Source organism: Gopherus evgoodei, chromosome 7, assembly GCF_007399415.2.
Source record: "Gopherus evgoodei ecotype Sinaloan lineage chromosome 7, rGopEvg1_v1.p, whole genome shotgun sequence".
NCBI lineage: Eukaryota > Metazoa > Chordata > Testudines > Testudinidae > Gopherus > Gopherus evgoodei.
In genome coordinates this window covers 7,188,432-7,210,559 of record NC_044328.1, presented here as the reverse complement: position 1 = coordinate 7,210,559, position 22,128 = coordinate 7,188,432, and the positions used below count along the sequence as shown (strand labels likewise).

The 22,128-nt window shown below is 46.7% G+C and overlaps 1 protein-coding gene across 1 annotated transcript in view; it reads right to left on the bottom strand.

Annotated features, from left to right (window-relative positions):
• Window positions 1-22,128, bottom strand: part of SORCS3 (sortilin related VPS10 domain containing receptor 3) — a 495,944-nt gene that overhangs the window by 35,940 nt on the left and 437,876 nt on the right. Inside the window, exons 15-18 of the mRNA XM_030570154.1 lie at window positions 17,687-17,804; window positions 15,144-15,277; window positions 11,862-11,975; window positions 8,818-8,989 (exon numbers count right to left, since the gene is read on the bottom strand). Of these exons, the coding sequence (XP_030426014.1) occupies window positions 8,818-8,989; window positions 11,862-11,975; window positions 15,144-15,277; window positions 17,687-17,804 (538 nt within the window). The remainder of the gene's footprint in view (window positions 1-8,817; window positions 8,990-11,861; window positions 11,976-15,143; window positions 15,278-17,686; window positions 17,805-22,128) is intronic.

The following is a 22,128-nucleotide window of genomic DNA, read 5'->3' as shown; positions in this document are numbered from 1 at the left end:
AGTGAATGTTTGAATACATCCCTGGGATGCTCCACTCCAGAAATCAAACAGATTCTAGCTCTATATCTATTCAGAGAGAGGAGAGAGATTCCAGCTCAAGACCAACCACTGCTCCTGAGTTTAACATGCTTTCGTGAGCTGCTGTAAACAGCCTGCTCCCACGCAAGTCAACAGCAAAACTTCCACGTGCTACAATGTGCAGGGTCAGGATCAAGGCTAATGATGTAGTTCCACTATATGCTGGTCTAATTAGTGGAGGGAAACTACCATGCAGCTCAGACCCAGTTAATACTTCTCCAACCCACCTCCCTCCCTCGGACTTCACTGGAATAAACTACCATACTTGCAGGGCTGCATTAAACCCCAAAGAGGCCAGGTGATTAAAAGCACCATTTTGCATTTGTTGTGCAAAACAGGTGTAAGCAGAGTCAGGATGAGCTCTACCCTGACATCTGGTGGTGAATTATGGGAAGTGTGGAAAGAATTTCAGAAAGTGTGAAATCTCAGATATTTGCATGTGCACACCCAGTATAGCCCAAGGCAGCCTGGGATGGTTATTTTGACAGCTCTGGGATCCCCAATTTCTTTGTTATTGGGGCAGGATAAATAAAGTGTTGCCACCTGATTATGTGAATGAGGAACTATGAGACTGCTTTATGACACTAGCTAGACAAGGGACATGGGTTCCAAAACCCAGTGAATTGAGAGAGGTTGGGGATTGGTGTGTGTACCTGATGGTAATGGGCCCCTTTTGAGGGCCTGGAACACCAATTGCACATCCTCCTCTCTCCACTGTAAAAGAGTAGAGCTAATTTTGATTCCATTAGGAGTCCATCTAGAGACTGCTGAGCTGAGCTCATGTTGGGCCAATGGTGCACCAGCACCAGGACTCCCCTACTAAGAGCTGAAATCACTAAAAGAGCTGAGCTGAGATCATTGAGTGCTGTGTTAGCTAGTGGGGGAGCCTGAAGACCTATCGTTAAGCGGCTGGCAGAGAGGAGCTGTTTGCAGCATGTTGGAGTAGCCTATGGAACAGTGAGCGGAGTGAAGCGGTTTGCAGAGATGGCTGGAGAAGTGGCACAGCTGGCGTAGCGGAGCTGGTCATGGTGAAGGCTGCAGCAGAACTCCATGGAGAGGCGGAGCAGTTGGCTCTGGCCCATGTAAGGTGCCCCTTAAAACCTTGTGTGGACTCCCCACCTATTTCCACCCAGGCTGGGGGGGTAAAACTCTGCAGATAAACTTTTGAATTCTGGGGTGGCACTGACCAGAGACTTTCGGGTTGTTGGACTTTGGGGTGATTGGGCTTAAGACCCTAAGGAGGAAAGCACATTGCCAAAAGTACTTGGAGGTGGGTTTTTGCTTATGGTTTGTGTTATAATCCTGTTTGTGGTGTTTCTCCAATGGGATGCCGCATTGTTTCCTTCCTTTATTAAAAGGATTTTGCTACACTCAGACTCCGTGCTTGCGGGAGGGGAAGTATTGCCTCCTAGAGGCGCCCAGGGGGATGTGGTATGTAAGTGTCCCAGGTCACTGGGTGGTGGCTCGAGCCGGTTATGCATTGTGTTATTGAAGCGGAACCCCTGGATACTGAACCCGGCCCTTGTTGCTGCCAACTCAGAGGGGGAGAAGGGTTACACAGGGATAGCTTCCCACAATAACAACCAGATTCAGGGGTAGATTCTCCGCTCTGATCTGCTCTCTCTCTGCGCAGGACATGTGGCACGAAGGGAACAGAAGCCTTCCATAATTCCCTGCTTGAGATGTCCCTCAGTGTGACAGCATCTCCAACAGGCTTAAAGTTGAGACGGCTGGCTCCCTCCCTGCAGTCCTCAGGGTGCATTGGGGGCAGAGAGGAGCATTGGCTGGAGGTGATAGGTGGTCCTTTGGAGACCATAACTACCTGACACAAGCTAGAGTGGCACTCAGGATGTGCTAACCTGCATTGAGTCTGGAACAGAGAGTCAGGAAGACATAGCCAGTTCCCTTGTCCTCATCCACCAAAAAAGGTCTGATCACCAACACCCGCTCTTTCCCCCCGATCCACTACAGAGCTCTGCAGAGGGAGCAGCCAATCAACTGGAAAGTGGCTTAGGAAACACAACAAAAGGTGGACAAAGCCAATGACACACACAGCAGCATGTCTACCCAGGCTCCGGGACAAATCTTTCCCTACTGTTACAACTTCCTGTTACGTAGTGACGGTCAGAGCTGGACTGACAGAGCTGGGGAGTAGAATCTCTTCCACAGCACAGAGAGTGACCGTGTTAGCTTCTTCCTTGCCAATGTAGCTCTGCCTTGAGCTGTAGGGATTGTATCACTTAACAGCCAGGTCCATTCCTTCCACGGCCTCTCTGCTGGGACAAAGAGCCAGGATGCTGTGCATGCATGAAGCTTCTGCGAGGATGACACTTGGGTGAAATCCTGGCTTCATTGAAATCAAAGGGAGTTTTGCTATTGACTTCAATGGGGCTCCCATTTCACCTTTGTTCTCTTGGAACATGGAAAAGTCCTATTGAATTTGACAGGGAGGAAGCCAACAGGCTTCTGTAGAAATGTAACTGAGTGCTATAAAACCCAGAGGATTTAATAGAGGGTGAATAGGACGCTTTTAAACCATCCTATAGAGTTCTTTAGCAAAGTCAGAATGCTAGGGTGACCAGACAGCAAATGTGAAAAATCGGGATGGGGGTGGGGGGTAATAGAAGCCTATATAAGAAAAAGACCCTCAAATTGGTACTGTCCCTATAAAATTGGGACATCTGGTCACCCTACAGAATGCTCTGTTGTACTTTCCAGGACAGTTCAAAAATTGGATAGAAAGGTTACTAAAGGAAAGTTTTGAATCAAGGTTCGATTTTTTTTCTAAACGATCAGCTCTAGGAATTATTCTGGGGAAGTTCTCTGGCCTGTGTTATACAGCAGGTCAGACTAGATCAGGGGTGGGCAAACTTTTTGTCCTGAGGGCCACATCGGGGTTCCAAAACAGTATGGAAGGCTGAGTAGGGAAGGTTGTGCCTCCGTAGACAGCCTGGCCCCTGCTCCCTATCTGCCCCCTCCCACTTCCCGCCCCCTGACTGCCCCCCTCAGAACTCCCAACCCATCCAACTCCCCCAGTCTTTGTCCTCTGACCATCCCCTCCTGGGACGCCCTGCCCCTAACTACCCCCCCAGGATCCCAGCCTCTATCCAACCCCCCCCAACCCCCTGTCCTCGGACATCCCTGACCCCCGTCCACACCCCTGGCCCTCTGAAAGGCCCCCCAGGACTCCCACGCCTATCCAACCACCCCGCATCCTGTCCCCTGACCACCTCCCAGGATTCCCTGTCCCTTATCCACCCTCCCTCTCCCTGCTCCCTTATCATGCAACTCAGAGCACCAGGACTGGCAGCCACACTGCCCGGTGGGAGCCAGCCATGCCGCCACACAGTCTAGAGCACTGGGGCAGGCCGGTGGCTCTCGCAGCTGCACTGCCCAGCAGGAGCTCGCAGCCCTGCCGCCCAGAGCTCTGGCATGGCACGCTGAGGCTGAGGGGGAGGGGGGAAAGCAGGAGACTAGCCTCCCCAGGCAGGAGCTCAAGGGCCAGACAGGATGGTCTCGCAGGTCGGATGTGGCCTACTGGCCATAGTTTGCCCACCTCTGACCTAGATGATTGCAGTGTCCCCTTTTGACCTGGGAATCTATGAATTCACTACGGCCTGTTAAATGCTACAGGACTTCTCTGTGTGAGCCTGCAGTGAGCCCACAAACTCATGTCACAGGGATGCCACTGAACGTATGGTAAAAAACAGAGCTGGTCTGGATTCAGTCCTGGTGACCTCTGGGCAGAAACTTCATCACCCATCTCTGGAGTTCCATGCTTGTCCATGTCATTTTCTTTTTGTTTTCCTCATTGATTGGTGGCTGGGTTTTTATTTTGTTTGTTGGTTTTTCCCCCCCTCCCCTTCCTACAAAGGGAAGGTTTTGATATGGAGATTAGGGAACAGATTTCTAATAGCTAAACAGTAGCAGATGATCCTTCCACCCAATTACTGGGCTCGCTCTTTAATACACAGCCAGCGATAGCACTAATCCACCTTTCCCTGTTTCCTTCGCTGCGGACTGGTATTTGGAATATCGAAAGATGGCTGCTTGCCCCACGTACAATGGGTTTATGAATATAAATTAAAGCAGAAATGAAGTGGAGGCATTTCAAATGGATAAAAATCATTGCTCTCCAGATATAATCAAGAGGCACTTCTTATAGCTTTGGTCCTGTACACAGCTCAATGGGAATGTGGTAATGGCCTGCCGTAAAACTTGCAATCCGGTCAATGGAATGCAAGGAGCAGCTGACGGGCAGCGGGAATCGGTGTTACCTATAAGATACCTTGGCAGCTCTTCCCCACTGGAGTTCAGCTGGGAAAGTTTTCCAAATCGATGGCTGCACTGGCAATTTGTCAGAAGCCCACAAGCGTGCAGAGAATGCGTGAAATCTTGGCCTCACTGAAATCAATACCAAACTCCCATTGATTTCAGTTGAGCCAGGATTTCCACCCATACCTTTATATATTTACATATTTTTACCATCTAGGAATAAATATGCAGAGTCCCAAGATTTGCTCAGGCTCGTTCTTGTCTTTTCAGTTTGCTAGCAATCAAAGCCTGCCGCTGAGCAGCTCTGTCCTCACCTTGCAGTACCAGAGCGAAGGCTGCAATGGTAGGGAGCTGATTTCAGTGGCATAGCTCCCACCTGGTGCAGAGTGGCAGGGGGACCCAGGAGCTCACTTACTCCATTCCCACCTACTTCAGGAAACCAATAAAGAGACTCAGACCTATGCTTACTTGTGTGTGCCCGGACCCTAGGTCCAGGGAGCTCATGTGGGAGTGTATTCTTATTCCTTCTTCCTTATTGCGTAACTACACAATCTAAGTCACAATCCAGAACTAAATTAATAAAAATATAACAAAGCTATAAATACCTTCGATATATAAAACCCACCACCATGTGCTTATTGTAGGATTATCAGCATGGAGATCTTTTAACACCCTGCTACGCAATAGGGTGAAATCCAAGATCCACCATAAATCTAGGGAAAATTACCTTTCGGAAGAACATGTGGCACAACCTTCAGCTCCTAATGGATGAGCTTAGGTCCAGCCATTCAAACTAGCATGTTCAGGACACCCAGAAATAGACAAAATAAAAGTCACTGGTAACAGAGCACAGAGCCATTGGATCAGATCATCGTCTTGTGTTGTCCATCAACTTGAATGGAGCTACACACTAACCTCATCTCAGGAGCTGGCACACTGTTATAACACATGAAGCCAAGCACATAACTAACACATGCACAATCACACACACATGCGTGCGCTCGCACACACATGCATTAGTATTTTTTAAAGCCCTGTCAAACATACTTCTGGCATGAAAACTAGAGGGAAGCAGGAATTTTACTATATTTCCTCAAGTTTTGTAATAATCAGAGCTGAGGAAAATGAAAATTTATTTGTTTTCTCTGATTTTTTTTTCCCTACGGTTTTCGGGTTTCTGTCAAAAAAGCACAAAGCTGACTTTTTTTTGTTTTAAAACTGAAACCTTTTTGATTTTACCTAAAAAAAAACTCCCATGAAAAATTCTCCATAACATAATTTTTGTCATGAAAATTTACATTTAATTGAAAATCCATTTTTTATTAGTAAAATGTTTCAGTGGACACATTTTGAACACCTCTAGTAACAGTAGATAGCTCCAGTGCCCTGTGCCTAAAATGTTATAATCTGATCCCTTTTCAATATCTACCTATCTGTTTATTCACCAGATCCTTCAATACCTGAAACATTGTGCCAACACAACTCTTCAACTACCTTGCCTGCAACCTTATTCCTGTCTGTTTATCATTCTTTGTCTGCAGCTGTTCCGCTCGAGTTCCCTAATAAATTACTACTATTTGAGCCCTAATTTTTAGATTGCCTGTTCTTTTCTGAACTCCCACTCAATAATGTCTCTACAAATCTTCATACCTTGTCAAATCTAAACAGATAAAAGAATCAGCCAGATAGACAAGAAATTCCCATTGTGCAGAAGCAGGAGGAATATGAATCTATGCAAAGAGACCCTGTCATCTCAGACTGGTTACAATGAACCATTTCATTGCATCATTTTTTTTTAATGAAAAATATGTGGCTACTTAAAAAAACCATCAGGTTAGAAAAAAGTATTAGAAGACAGCATGATACCATAGCTAGGGCACTGAACTGGGAGTCAGGGAAGATGGCTTCTGGTCCCAGATCTTATAGTGACACCATAGAATCACTCAGGAGGTCGTCTAGTCCATCCCCCTGCTCAAAGCAGGACCAACTCTCAACTAAATCAGGACCAATCCCCAACTAAACCAGTGACTTTGGGCAAATCATTTCACCTCCCTAATACTGTTTCCCCTCCTATCCCTCCTCTGCCTTTTCTGTGAAGACTGTGAACACTCTGGGGCTGGGATGGTCCCTTTTTATGTGTTTGTCCAGCTCCTGGCTCAATGGGTGCTGATCCTGGTTGGGGCCTTTAGAAGATACTGTAGCACACATAATTCATAATCATGGTATTTAGGCTAAAGGAAATTAATGACAAAAGTTTTACTTTCAAAAATATTAAAGCATCCCTCTGTCCTTTGGAAACCTAAAGACACCTCCATTGAATTAGAGCAGGAAAGCGAAATAGACCAGAAACAGACAGTGAAGCTGACCAACCTGGGTTTTTGTCTGAGCTGAGTGAACTGCACAAAGATAAACAAACAGAACACAGATTGCCAGGTAAACCTGATTTCTCAAATTCTGTCTTTCCTTTTACCAAGGATGATTAACACTTATATTCTGATCCCATCTACACAATCTGCCCTGTCATTGTGACACGGGGAAGGCATTTGATAATTTCCCACGTTTCTTTCTTGCGTGCACATTCAATGTCTGCTGGGAGATTTTGAACAAGGAAATTATGTTTGATTAAAGGTATCCACAAATTGGCAGTGTCCAAAATGGATACAGCTGGGATTTTTAAAGAAGCCTGATGGATTTAGGCCCCCAAATAGCATTTCTGTGGGATTTGGGTGCCTAATGTCCCTACACATACCTTTGAAAATTGTCCTGTGAGTGTGCCATGAATCGGAGACCTGTCAAGGCTTTGTGTCAAGTTTTCTGGACAAACGCACCCCAAACGAAGGCCTCCTTGCTGAATACAAAGCGGTATTAGGGGGCAAACCACAGCAATCGATTATCCATGGGAGGTTGGCAAAGGGGATCAGAGCAAAGGTCTGTGATTTCCAAGAGATCCTGACAAATCATGTGCCAGAGGCTCATGGCAACATGGTGATTCCAGATGCCACTCTGAGTGCCCTGGGGACTGGATCGCTCGGACATAATCCTCAGCCACATCAAGCTCCTCCCCAGGTGCATCTGAATGAGGGAGGTGAAAGTGGTGCTACATTGCACATCAAGCTCTCCTGATCCCAAGGGCCAGTACTTTAGGGGCTGTTATACTGATGGGGACTGGCTACAGGGCAGTGGGATCTCTGGCCCTGCCCCTTCTTACCCCCAGACCTCTCCAGTCACAACCCCAAGCCCGAGTGTGTTGGGGGCAGACTGGATGGCACACAGCCAGCTACATTGGCTTTACCCTATACCAGAGCTTTACCCCAGCTGCCCCTGCATACCTGCCTGAGCAGTGTAACCACCCAGAAGGAGGGCAGTGAGCTGGCCCCTCTACTTAGCCACAGATCATGAGCAGTGGCAGCAAAACCAGCCCAGACACAGATTTCTCTATTACGTCCTCAACTCTGATCTCCAGGAAGCCCCACTATGGGAGAGAGAGTAGCTGAGCCTCTTATGCTCCAGTCAGCCATTGCCCTCTAAGCTGAGACCATCAGACAGGGAACTAGGTAGTTGAAACCACAATGGGGATTTTTGCAACATGGTCAATTATATCTCTAGGATCCTTAAGGGAGGCCATCAGGCAAAAGGTCCTTTTATTACAACTGCTGTCGAGGCCCCAGGAAACGCCCTTATCCAGCAGATGTGGGGTTGGCCACAGAATCCACCACCTGCTGCAGAACTGTGCAGTGCGACCTAAGCTATCATTGTCCATTGGTCTCTGGCACAGCACCTAGAACCATGGTCCATGACTAAGGCTCCTGGGCGCTACTGTAGTACAATACATGGCCATCATCACTCCCTACAGTATCAGAGGGGAACAGCAGCAAGCCAGAGGTATACTTCCTTAGTCAGGGCTTGTAACAATAGTGCAGGGGCCTAGGAGGGGAGTCCCAGCATCATTCTAACCTGGGACTTCCTTATGACCATGACAGATAGAAGTATTGTCTGGTGCCATCTGTACTAATCTCAGACTGGGCTAGTGTTTCAGAAGAAGGAAGAGAAAGGGGACAGTCTCAGCTGGATTTCTATGCCCATCTGAAACAAATGATGGCTGGATTTTCAAAGAGGCGTACAAAAATAAGGAGCCCAATTCCCACTGAAAATCAATGAGATTCGGGCATCTCACCGCAGTTTTGTGTCTCTGAAAATCTTCCCCTACCCTTATGCCCTGTTCTGGCGTGCCTTTCTACAGGCTAGGGCTAGACAGTGCCGAGGCTGCTCCAGCCAGCAGACACTGTATCAGGATAACTAGTAGAGCTTTGCAGCCCTCCGTGCACTGGGATGTTCTTCATTCCACCCACCTTCTGTAAAAGGCTTCAAGTTTGGCCACTTGAATGCCATTCTCCTGATGAAGCCAGTAAGTGAAAGGAAGGGGGCAGCCTGCACTTCAGTGCTCCAACAAGCCCAGAGACCTACCTCTTCCATAAGGATGACAAAGGTGGTGTTGTGCCCTTGCTGGGCAAGCAGCTTGCCGTCAGAGGTGAGGATGTGCAGCCCACGCGGGGCTTTGCCGGGGCACTGCTCCGCTTTGGCCACGTATTTGTCCCGCAGCCCGTCCGTGCAATTGTTAGACACAATCCTCCGATACCTGGGGAACATGGACAATTCAGGTGGGACTCGGGAGAGTAGGTTTTATTTTTGTAACATATGCATTTCAAAGAGCTGCCCCAGGCTGACAGCCCACATGCTCTCCTCAAATCAAAGAAACTCAGAGACTTTATTAATCCACAGAAGCCAAACAAATCACGATCCAGCCATCTCCGGGGACCCTGGCTTCACTGGTGAGAACAGTTTCATATTGTTGAGCTGATTCTCTACATACCACTCTGAAAGCTGGAGAAGACCTATTCAGCTCCCTGTTCTGTCTCCCTGTCTCCCGCATTATGGCATTTCATTATGCTTTCGTTACACTGTGTCTGCTTCTATTCTGCTCCAAGGCACCCTGAATGATTTGGCAGGAGCTTTGTCCAGCTCAGTTTTAAATGATTCAAGGAGCAGGTTTCTCTTGGCTCCATTCAGAAGCAAAGCAAAGAGATTAGCTGCCTGTGAGGACACTTGGCAATTTGTTGCCTTGTTCCGGGAGATTAACCCTCCTAGTCATTGCCTCGCAGAACTGGGGAAGGTGAGCAGGACTTCAGCAGCTCTTCCCCACTCCAGTGCATCCCTGCTGGCAGGGGCTCTGCCGGCTGCAGCCAGCCCACTTTAATGACAATCTTTCACCGTGGAGTGGTTTCCTAAGACCCATGAATACAGCCTTACAGTAGCCCAACTTTCATTGGCAAACCTCCAGTAAACAGCCAACATTTGTGAGCAGGGTGTGGCACTCATGAGCAACCATATAACAGACCTCCAAGTAGACATCTGCTGAGGCACACACAGAATGTTAAAATGACAAACCAGTGTCATTGGTGAGACCCCATCTGGAATACTGTGTGCAGTTCTGGTGTCCCATGTTCAAGAAGGACGAATTCAAACTGGAACAGGTTCAGAGACGGGCTACAAGGATGATCCGAGGAATGGAAAAAATGCCTTATGAAAGGAGACTCAAAGAGCTTGGCTTGTTTAGCCTGGCCAAAAGAAGGCTGCGAGGGGATATGCTTGCTCTATATAAATATATCAGGGGGGTTAACGTTAGGGAGGGAGAGGAATTATTTAAGTTTAGTACTAATGTAGGCACGAGGACGAATGGGTATAAACTGGATATTAGGAAGTTCAGACTTGAAATTAGACGAAGGTTTCTAACCATTAGGGGAGTGAAGTTCTGGAACAGCCTTCCGAAGGAAGTAGTGGGGGCAAAAGACTTTCCTGGCTTTAAGACAAAGCTTGATAAGTATATGGAGGGGATGTTATGATAGGATTGTTAATTTGGGCAATTGATCTTGGATTACCACCAGATAGGTCTGCTCAATGGTCTGCGGGGAGATGTTGGATGGAATGGGAACTGAGTTACTGCAGAGAATTCCTTCTTGGGTGCTGGCTGGTGACTCTTGCCCACATGCTCAGGGTTTAGCTGATCGCCATATTTGGGGTCGGGAAGGAATTTTCCTCCAGGGCGGATTGGCAGGGGCCCTGGAGGTTTTTCGCCTTCCCCTGCAGCGTGGGGCACGGGTCGCTTGCTGGTGGTTTCTCTGCAGCTTGAGGTCTTCAAACCAATTTTGAGGATTTCAATAACTCGGTCCTGGGATAGGGGTTGCTATAAAATTGGATGGGTGGGGTTCTGTGGCCTGCCTTGTGCAGGAGGTCAGACTAGATGATCAGATTGGTCCCTTCTGACCTATGAGTCTATGAGTCTGCAGCCCCACTATTCTGGAGTGACCCTACCAAAACAAACCAGCATCTGCAGCCCAAGATTCCAGAACAACCCTACCAAAACAAACCAGCGTCTGCAGCCCAACATTCCAGAACAACCCTACCAAAACAAACCAGCGTCTGCAGCCCAACATTCCAAAACAACCCTACCAAAACAAACAAGCATCTGCAGCCCAGTGTTCCAGAACAACCTTGCCAAAACAAACCAGCGTCTGCAGCCCAGTGTTCCAGAACAACCTTGCCAAAACAAACCAGTGTCTGCAGCCCAGTGTTCCGGAACAACCCTACCAAAACAAACCAGCGTCTGCAGCCCAACGTTCCAAAACAACCCTACCAAAACAAACAAGCATCTGCAGCCCAGTGTTCCAGAACAACCTTACCAAAACAAACCAGCATCTGCAGCCCAGTGTTCCAGAACAACCTTGCCAAAACAAACCAGTGTCTGCAGCCCAGTGTTCCGGAACAACCCTACCAAAACAAACCAGCGTCTGCAGCCCAAGATTCCAGAACAACCCTACTAAAACAACCCGGCATCAGTAGCCCAGCATTCCAAAGTAACCCAATCAAAACAAACCAGCGTTTGGAGCCCAACATTCCAGAGCCACCCTATCAAAGCCTAAGGATATGAGGAATGTCACAGTAAGCCAGTATGTGCAGACCCAGTGCTATGGGAACCCTACAATAACAAACTACTAAATACACAGGGTGAAGGCTGGAAAAATTGAGTAAGGATGCACAGCATAAATCCAAGCTTCCTAAAGAGTCGTTATAAATAAGAACAGTAAGAGAGAAACAAATTATATGAAAAATCATGGAAAATACCCTGAGCGTGTCCATTTACATGTTCAGCAGCTACTCAGATGGATATTTTGATTCACACTTTAATTTTGCAGCAGTGGTGGCATGAAGTGTGGGCTCCCAGGATCATATATCACTTGAGAGCAATGCAATATCTACATGTCACTTATGTTAATGGACTTCTCTCAGTGCCTGAGGAATGAGGTACAATTCCATATAGACAAGGCTGCAAAAAAGCAACTCGCAAATAAGGCTGGAAACCCGCCAGGCAGAGTAGAGATAACGCTAATGGTCCAGACTTACCGTAAATACCACAAGGTCACCAAAAGCGAGAGCCAGCTGGACTTACTTACCCGGTGCTGTTCAGGTAGCTCTGGCCGAGACTGCAGTCTTTTGGCAAGGAGGACGGGTTGAACCAGAAAGCTGGCATGCACTGGTTGTTACTGTGCCTTTCATAGCCATAGTCACTATGGAAACAGAAAGGTAATGAGGAGCATCAGATCATAATAATTAAGCACTGGAACAGTTTATCTAAAGAGGCTGTGGAATCCCCAATATTGGTGGTTAAGAACAGGTCAGACAAGCACTTGTCTGGGATGGTCCAGGTGTACTTAATTATGCCCTAGTGCATTGGGATGAACTAGATGACCTCCTGAGGTCCCTTCCAGCCCTACAAGTTCTAAGATTATATGTGCCATGGCTTCCCACAATCTTCGGGAATCACATATTTACTAGAGCTGGATGGGAAATTTGAGCTAACTTCTTTTTCCTGAAAAAACAAAAAGCTTTATTTTTAATGACGATAGTGGAAGAGAAAATGCAAGGGTTTTGACAAGCCGTGCTATTGATGGGGGGAACAGGAGAAAGGCTGTTCTTTCTACTCATCCTGCCTTCTAGTCCATCAATAAGTATCCAAACCTGCATGCCTTACTCGGATTTCACTGTGTCCATTTTGATCAAAACTCCCAGGGGTGTCAGAAGGAGTCTTGACTCATGGCAAAGTAAAACCAGAGTAACTGATTCGGCAAAGCTCTTAAATATATGCTTAACTTTAAATGCATGCTTCAGCCCATCCAAATTCTGCAATACACATGCTTAAGCCCCATTGACTTTGTTGGGCATTAAGAATATTGGAATGGATTTAAACACATGATTAAATGCTTTGCTGAATCAGACCCCAGTGAGTGCCCAAATTAGGGAGGCTAACACTATGCTAAGCAACACTGAACACTGAAACTGGAAGCATGGGAGACCTATTCAATGGGCTATGCTACAGAATGGGGAAGAATGCAGCCCCAGAAAGCTTTGCCGAACAGCAAGCATTGCACAACTTTGGAAGCTTTTTGTTCCATGTGGTGACAAGAGAGGAAGAAAATCTGATTCACTTCCAGCTTAACTAAACCTGTAGCCATTTAATTTTTTGCATTTCCTTTGATTCCATGAACCAAACTACGTCCCAGGATCTCACCACATTCGTGACAGGGAAGCGTCGCACAAAACACAAAGTGCCGGGAGCCAATCTTGAATGATTAGCAGAGGAATAAAGATGAACAGCATGCCTGAACAGTGACAGGGCTAACGAGCAAACAAGGACATGACTGATGCCTGTCCAAAAAAGCACTTACAACAAACAGTGGAACTGCCCTGGTAGTCTAATGATTACACAATAGAAGGTGCATCTTCCCTGCAGAGTGTACCACCAGAGCTCAGACTCCGGGGGTTGGGCGAGCTTCAACTCTGGTGACTGGCTTGAGAGCTGCCACATCCACACTGCTATTTTTATCATGCTAGCTTGAGCCTGCTACAGTGAGTCTGTCTACCTGGGCTGGGAGGCTGACTCCCAGCTGCAGTGCAGGCAAACCTTTACTGTCATTCAGGGGGGAAGAGGAATCCAGTTCATCGATCCCTCCCTGAACCTTTAGGGGATGGAAACACACCCAGCTCACACCCAGTTGTCCTCCCACTGATGAAGTCACAAGGCTGATCAGAAGCACAAAAAGGTCAACGGGAGTCTTTTCATTAGTTTTGGTGGGCTTTGGATCAAATCCTCTGGGCCTCCCTCTTTGGCTAGCTGGAGCTAAAGCGGGGATTTTGAGAGAAAGAGGCAGAATAAAAAAATGATCACGAAGTTCATCTCACAACAAGCCAACAAACTCCAGCGCTATGGGAACCACAGACACTACGAAGGCTCCACACGCCCTGCAATACTCTTGGTTTTATCCAGGAGCATGCCAGAGTCTGAACGGAAAACTTCAGAGAAGGGTTTTAGCAAGATGAATTCACTTTGCAGCCTTCCTGCTGCCAGTATTCTTTGGAGGACAGAGATTTCCAAGCTGCATAAAAAGGTTCAGAAATTCCCTAACGCTCTTTGTCGCAACATTCCATTTAATCATTCTCAGAGGGTCAGCATGGCACAGTAAAGAATGCCTGGCAGTGACTGCGTAATTAAAAATGTTCAGGAGGAGCCGTACTTTGCCCAAAAGAAGAAAAGAGCTGCATAAATATTTAATAAACTTAAAGACAACATGGCTGTATGCCCCGAAGGCTGTGGGCTCGTTCATTAACTTCTGGTAATTGTATATTAAAATCTCACATGCTGCCCACCTTCCCGCTTGCAAGCCCCAGGGTTTGTATAAGTTAGGGAAATAATCAAGTCCAACTGCTTCTCTGTCTTTCCTTTCTTGACAGAGTAAATAAAGAACCAGGGCGGGGGGAAAATACCACAATGTATTTTAATAACACTTCTCAGTTCCATTGCTTCTGCACAAGGCAAAAGTTTGATTTTTAAAATGATTATGTCTGAGTGTGTCTGCAAATGTTGATAGCCACAGCTATGTCCTCATTGTATCTATCCACACAAGGTTAGCGAACCCATGTGCTTTCATCTATAACTGTGGTCTTGCCATGAATAGTGACTAAGTCATAAGGACAAGACAGAGTTCTATGTGTCTTAGTTTCATAGAATACTAGGGTTGGAAGGGACCTCAGCAGGTCATCTAGCCCAACCCCCTGCTCAAAGCAGGACCAATCCCCAGACAGATTTTTACCCCAGTTCCCTAAATGGCCCCCTCAAGGATTGAACTCACTACCCTGGGTTTAGCAAGCCAATGCTCAAACCACTGAGCTATTGCCCCTCAATGACTCCCAATCAGATGTCTTCAGCTTACATGCAAAGTATGGATTGACCAAGCTTTCCAAAATGGACTGGTGATTTTAGATGCCCAACTTGAGATGTCTGGAAGGGCCATGTTTTCCAGAAAGTGAAAACCATGAAAACCAGGCCCCTTTAAAATATCTCCAGTTGGGCATCCAAACGGGAGGTCCCCCAATCACTAGTCACTGTTGAAACTCTTTGCTTTGTTCCTCCCTCCCCACTCTGTAACTGTCAGCCCTGCAAACTCAACCAAGGATTGGAATGTTAACTGGTTCTTTCTGGTCCATGCATCACTATCAATGAAGATTCAGCACTCAGAAGCCAGTTAAGGATTTTGTTGCGGGTGCACAAGCTGGAATAGAATCCAGCTTTCTCTGTTATAGTTGCGTTGGAATTCCATATACATTGAGCCAGCTAGATTGGAACAGGCAGAGAACCAACAGCAGCAGGAACACTAGTTATAATGGGCTAGAATACTTACCACTCGAAGTCCCATTCGGCACAGACACAAGGTTCTGATACAACGGTTCTGGAGTAGTCTCGACCCAGGGCACACTGGGCTCCAGGCTTGCGTTTCTTATAGATCTTCCTCTCTCCCATGATGCAAGGCTCACCCTTTGGCAGCAGAACCATCATGGATTAGAAAGAGGAGAAGAACATGGAGGACTTCTAGTCTTTGCCTCACCACTATTACTATACAGCAGGATATCAAAGCATCTTGGGGGATGATTTGGGCAGTTATGCGCTCTTTGAAAGTCAGGAGGGGCTAGTACTTAATTCCCATTTACACATTTAAAAACCTCCTCTGTACAAACTTCAAATCAAGTCTCCCAGATTCCTAACTTCCATTTACAGCTTCATAAACCTCCCCCTACAATAACTTAATTAAAGTCTCCCACTGGCTGCCCCCTTGTGACTTGCCTGTTACCGAAACAGAATGATTATTTCTTTTTTACATATGGCAAAAGTCGTACATCGTCTAAGGTCACGCAAAGAGTCAGTGACAAAGCTCAGAGTAGAACCCAGGAGTTCTGAGTCCTCCTCTTCTCACTACCCCTTACTGCCTTGTAGCACTCGGTCATTTTCTTCAAGCGCTGTGTAGGGGATTAATACTGAGGTTTTCTAAAGCATTGCGGGAGGAAGTTTGAAGGAAAGTTCGAACAAATACAGATTGTTTAGGTGAATTACCATCAATCATCTTTTCTCTTAGGTTGAAATAACTTGTCTGAGCCAAAAAAAAAAATCCCAAAACAAACCAACCCAAACCAAAATGCACAATTACATTCCTTATTTTTCTCGTGATTACTGATTGCCTAGATGATCCCATGGTATGAAGAACGAGGGAGTTATATGCATTACTTTTTATACAGATCATGTTTTACCTGTTTGATATTATCATGCCTGACTGCACAGAGTTAAATTAAAGGAAGCTGTTGCTGGAGATGAGACTCAGGCAGAAAGATACAGAAACTGCAGCAAGCCAGCCATCTCTCCCAAGTCAGAGATGGAGGTAACCAGGCTGAATGGAACTAACAAGAATTTGCATGGGAAGTCTGCAGTGTAGGTCAGGCCCACACATATAGACTTCCTCTGGCTTCTCCCTTTGCACTGCATGCTATGTTCCTTTGGGTGAATACATAACGCTTTGTTTTGAAGAAGCTGAGTTTGAGACACTTTGATCAGATGCTGTCACAGGAACCCAGAGGAAAAGGGCTTCCAGGTACCAAACACAGTTGGCCCTGTCATGTTAAGGCAGCTGGTAAGAAGGCAAGGAGAGGGGGGTCAACCCAGAGATGCAGTCTAAGGAAGTTAGGATGAAGATAGTGAAACCTGAGGTGCACCTGAGAGGGACTAAAAGGGGTCCAAACAGTTTGCCCAGCTAGATTAGCAGATGCTTTCTCCTTGCTTCATTTTGCATTAGTTTTATTCATTCTGTGTCATGGCTCTATCCACCCGATATATTCCAGGTTCCATGACACTCACTTCTAATGTATCTTCTCTTGCTGATTTCGTTCAGTGACATCACAGTTTCAGTGTTTGTAATGTCACTTCATCACCATGGAAAGGACTGTGACATCACAGCGTGGTTGTTTTGCCAAGGACCCCAATCCTACAAACAACTCCCCGAAGGACAGGACTGCATTAACTCCCATTGGCTTCCCAAGGCCCCAAATGACCCTAATGTGATAATAAGGCCGGTGATTACAGACGAGAAAGTTTATATACATATAATAAAATAATAATATGGTCTTCTCTGTCCTCTTCGAGCAAAGGGCTCCTGAGAGATTTCCAAACTTCTCTGAGATAAGTAGATACTTTTATATCCATTTTACAGATGGGAAAATGGAGGCACAGAGACGGGAAATGACTTCCCTGAGTGAGTGGTGGAGCCAGAAATAGACTCCAGAACTCCAAGACCTGAGTTTAAACCAGCAATGAGGAACAGCACATGCTAGTGGAATGGAATTTCTAAACACTGTTACAAGTTTAAATGTACACTGGCATTGAGCTGGAGCTCTTTACCCTTTTTCCTAGGTTCACAACTCTCAGCTGACAGAATTCCCCTGTTGGTGTCTCCCGAATGACTGATCCAATGATTTTAGGTTAGTTTATCTAACTGGGCCAGATTCCTGTTTACACTAAGGCCCCTTTATATGTCTCTGGCAGTGTAAGGGGGCCTTAGCATGGGAGTACATGACATTACAGGCCCCTATTACACAGCCAGAGTGGTGGCAAGGGACCTTAGGACAAATGAGAATCCAGCTCAGTGTGTTTCACTATGCTCTCCGTGCATTCCAAAGCACAAGTTGAGTCTAACTGACATTTAATGCGATTCTGGAAGCATCAGGAGGAACTATTTAAAATATGTGATATCTATAGGTCAGAACCACCTCACTGATTTGATGAATGCTAGATCCTTCCCTCTCTAAAGAACAGAACATGATAGGCTCCTACCCACAAACACTCTGAGCTTCAAAGGCAGTGTTGTGCCCCATAAAAGACTGTGTAGGGAGTCAATGGTACCTGATTATGCAGGTGCCAGGTCTGGTAGTCCTCTTTGTTGCATCTCCTGCTGAAGATGGATTTGTAGTCCACTTTGACCAGCTGCCATTCAGAGCGGAGACTGAAGTGGCCAAAAATTCTGAACATTGGAAAAGAGAGAAAGGCATACACAGTCAGCCATGGAAATACGGAGTCTCCATACAAAAGTGAACCAAGGGTGGAAACCAACATTGAATCCCAGAACACATTACAAGGAAAGAACACAACAGCCATACTGGGTCAGACCAAAGTTCCATCTAGCCCAGCATCCTGTCTTCCGACAGTGCCCAATACCAGATGCCCCAGAGGGAATGAACAGAACAAGTGATCATCAAGTGATCCATCCTCTGTTGCTCATTCATAGCTTCTGGCAAACAAAAGCTAGGGACACCATCCCTGCCCATCCTGGCTAATAGCCATTGATGGATCTGTCCTCCATGGATTTATCTAGTTCTTTTTTGAACCATGAGCCTTTACCTTCCTGTGCCTCAGCTTCCAATCATCTGCTTGTACGTGGTATCCTGTTCTCTGTTCTTTTGTGTATCCTGCCTTATTAGAGTGCAATGGATATACAATGGACACACTCCTGTATGTCTGTATAGCACCTGGCATAATGGGGGCCTGATGTTAGCTGTGGCTTTTAGACACTCCTGTCATATAAATAATTATAGTAAGGAGTAGCCCTATTACAGCCAGTGGAATTACTCAGGTGAATACAGTTATACATGTATTTATACGATCGGGTCCTTTTTGAGATGACATGTTCTCACTGGTGTTAAATATTCTGATTGCATAAAAAGGAGAGAGAACCCAAATGTTAAAAAAATCACTATGTAGCAAAGAATGAAATGAAAATACAGACCAACATGATGGAGGTGCTTAGAACATAAGAAGGGCCATACTGGATCAGACTAATGATCCATCCAGCCCAGTATCCTGTCTTCTGACAGTGGCTATTGCTAGATGCTTCAAAGGGAATGAACAGAACAGGGAAAACATCAAGTGATCCATCCCCAGCTTCTGGAAGTCGGGCTTGGTAAACATGATGTAAGATGACGGCCTGCAAAGACAGCAAACTACCATCTCCTAATTAGTTCAACTTCTCTGGAGCAAGGTCAAGTCATGTGATAATCGTTTTCCACCACAGGGCAGGAACTTCCTTTTCTGGCAATTCTTTTGAGCAGGCTGATCATTACCAATGATTCAATGACCCCCATCTATGACCGATCTGGCCAAGTAAGGAAATGTCTCATTCATGATGTGCCCCCAAGCTAGTGGACTTGTCGCTAGAGGCCCCAACCAACACTGGGGCCTGTTTGTGCCAGAAGCTATGCAGTCCCAGGCACACAGTAGGAACAGAAGAGTGTGCATTCCAGATAGACAGGACAGACAATGGGTTACAGCACAGGATTGGGTACTGAGGCACAGAGACGTGAGGGCTGGGATTGTCAGGATGGCCAATGAACATTAAACTCCAGACTAAGCACTCTGCCCAAGGCAATACCAAACATCTGCGTGCTGGCTTGAATTCGAAGCCAGGTTTCTTGAAGCCCAGTGCAGTACCGTCCCCACAGGGCCATCCTTCCTCATAACCATAAAATCACATGCATGCCTAAGTGCTTCCAAGATCAGGGCCAACATGAGGCCAACCGTCTCGATGCTAAACATTCTGTGCTGCCTTCCTGTGTGATAAACACTAAGAGAGTTTACTCGGCAGAATCTCACGTCTTTTACAAAGAAACAACTCACAACAAAACCGCCTTTAATTAATAAATAACATCAGGTATCTACACAAAAGTCTCCATTCATCTGGAATCATTCAGCTAGCTGCAGGGAAACTGCTTTTCAATCAAGCAACTACTTCTTATTCCTCACGCCAACAGTTCTTTTCTCCATAAGAAGTGGCTTTTCAACCGGCTGGAACCATATTTCCAACGGGGTGCATGGTGCAGGGAGATGGGGGCACAGACATCAGTTGACCACTTTAAAAGCCATAAACAAAGCTACAGTCTCACAGAGGGAAAAAGAAAATGAAATAAAGGTGATGGAGCAAATCAATGCATCATCAGAACAAGCCAATACGAGCAGCTTGTTCTACCCAAAGCAGTCTCAGATGAAGAAGAAAAAGATCTTAGAAATCAACAATAATTCTTTAACTGAGGTTTTTAAATGCATATAGATGCAATTTGTTAAACCTACTTCATTTCCAGTATTCAACTAGAAACAGGTGTCACAGTATCACCTTAGCTAGAGGGTTGATAGGAAGGAGAGGAAAGTATTTTTCCAACACACCACATCTTTCACCAACCTAAAATTCAACCAGGCTATTCATGAGCTTAGCGGGGGGTTAAAATTCTTTTATGTACAAAAAAGAGGTGAAATTGCAAGATGATTTGCAAGTCTCACAGTGAGAGGAGAAGAAAAACAAAGATCAAGAGAGTGCGACCCTCAAGACACAAACATTCCTAACCTACATAGCACTGTAACCTTATGGCTGTAACCCTCATCCCAACCTCTCCAGTGTTTGCCACCATTCCTCTCTGCCTCATCTTACCCTAGATTGTAAACTCCTAAAGGCTCATGGCTTTGCCTCTCCTCTGACTGCAAGGTGCTATGCAAGCTTCCAGTGCTGTGGAAATGCAAATGTAGGGAGCTGTGCGGCACACAGGATTAGTGGCATGGATGGTGAAGGGCCAGAGAGGGACGGAGACCTCTATTACAGGGAGTGAGGAGCTGCACTGCCCCAGGGGCAGCTTCAGAAGGGATTGTGCTATTGGATTTATACAATCCCTCCCTCAGCACCTCGACACACAGGACAAGTGTGTGTGCTGTACCTGCCCTCTGGATGGTGCATTCCTATTCCCACCTGCTCAGTTCTGGTGTGCAGTCTGGAGGAACATGGGGCAATGATCTCCCCTCATTCACATCCACTTTGGTGACGTGCTAGAGCCAGGCACAGCCTGAGCCTGAGGCAGGTGGGGGAGCCCTGAGGCTCTGGAGAACTCAAACCTTTCTGAGCTGACTGCTTTTTGGCACTCAGTGGGTTAGTTTTATTTCCCTGACTGGCTGCTGTAAAACCAGCTTCACGCCCATGAATGGCAACATCGGCTGCACACTGAGCAGCTCCGGCAGCAGCAGCTTCATGCCCACCAGCTCGGCATTCAGGAACCGTGGTCTGTGTATGGGCTTAGCTAGTGGCTACGATATTCTACTGAATCAACTGTGTCACTTTTCCTCTAAACCTGGTTCCCGCTGGATTTGATACGGGTGATTTAAATGAGACAAAGGAGGGTTAGAGGATGGAAATGTCACTCCATTTAGTGAGCCAGCCCCTCCGGGCTAGTGGCCTAGTCCCATTGACTCCCACAAAGCTATGCTGATTTACACCAGCTGAGGGACTGGCCCGGGGGGTCTATTTCATTGAACTGTAAACCCCCACCCAAGGACCTTACCTTGGATCCTGGGTCTCTGTGTGCTACTAACTCAAGGAGCGGCACACTTCCCCCAGGAGGAAGGGGGGCAATCAAGGGCAGGCTCAGAGGCAGGGTGACCAGATGTCCCGATTCTATAGGGACAGTCCTGATATTTGGGGCTTTGTCTTATATAGATGCCAATTACCACCACCCCATCCCCTGTCCCTATTTTTCGCCTTTGCTATCTGGTCATCCTACTCAGAGGTTGATAGGCAACAAATGGGGGCAGAGAGAGGAGAGCCATTATTTCGAGTGAGAGGGCCCCCATAGTTCAGGGGCGTAACAGGAAGATGCCTACTCAGAGGAGGAGCAGTGTCGGAGAGAAAGGAGGTGGTTAGAGTCAAGTGATTGACAAGCAAAAGCCCGAGAGCACTGTGAGAGGGAAAAAGCCATTCTGAAAAAAATCAGGGCTGGAGCACGCATGGAAAAAAATTACTGGAGACTGGACTCAAGGAGATCAAGAGTTAGGATTTTCAGGATAGTTAGTATAATCTGCACCTGAACACTGCATCTTGTAAAGAGGCGGGGCAGGAATGGTGGAGGAAGGGGTGGAGTGGGTCGGGGATGGGGGTGGAGTGGGGGCGGAAAGAGGCAGGGTGGGGGCAGGGCCTGAGGCTGAGCAGGGGTTGAGCACCCCCAGGGGAAAATTAGAAACCGGCACCTATGAGGGCTTGCTGATGAGGGTGAGTCCCCGGCCTGCATGCAGGATCTCCCTGAGAACTCGCCCCTGGAAACGTGGTAGCAATATCCCTAAACTTCTTCCTTTCCCTCTTCCAGGTAACTCCCAGTTTATAGAGTTTTGTTGGGAAAACTCCGTGTCCAGTCAAGCTGAGTTAGTCTTTCAGCTCCCTTGATAAAATCAGTTACCACGAGGCATGTACTGCTCGTGCTGCTAGTCCAGGGCTGCCCACCTGCTGCGATTATATCTGAACTCTAGGGTAGGAGATCAGG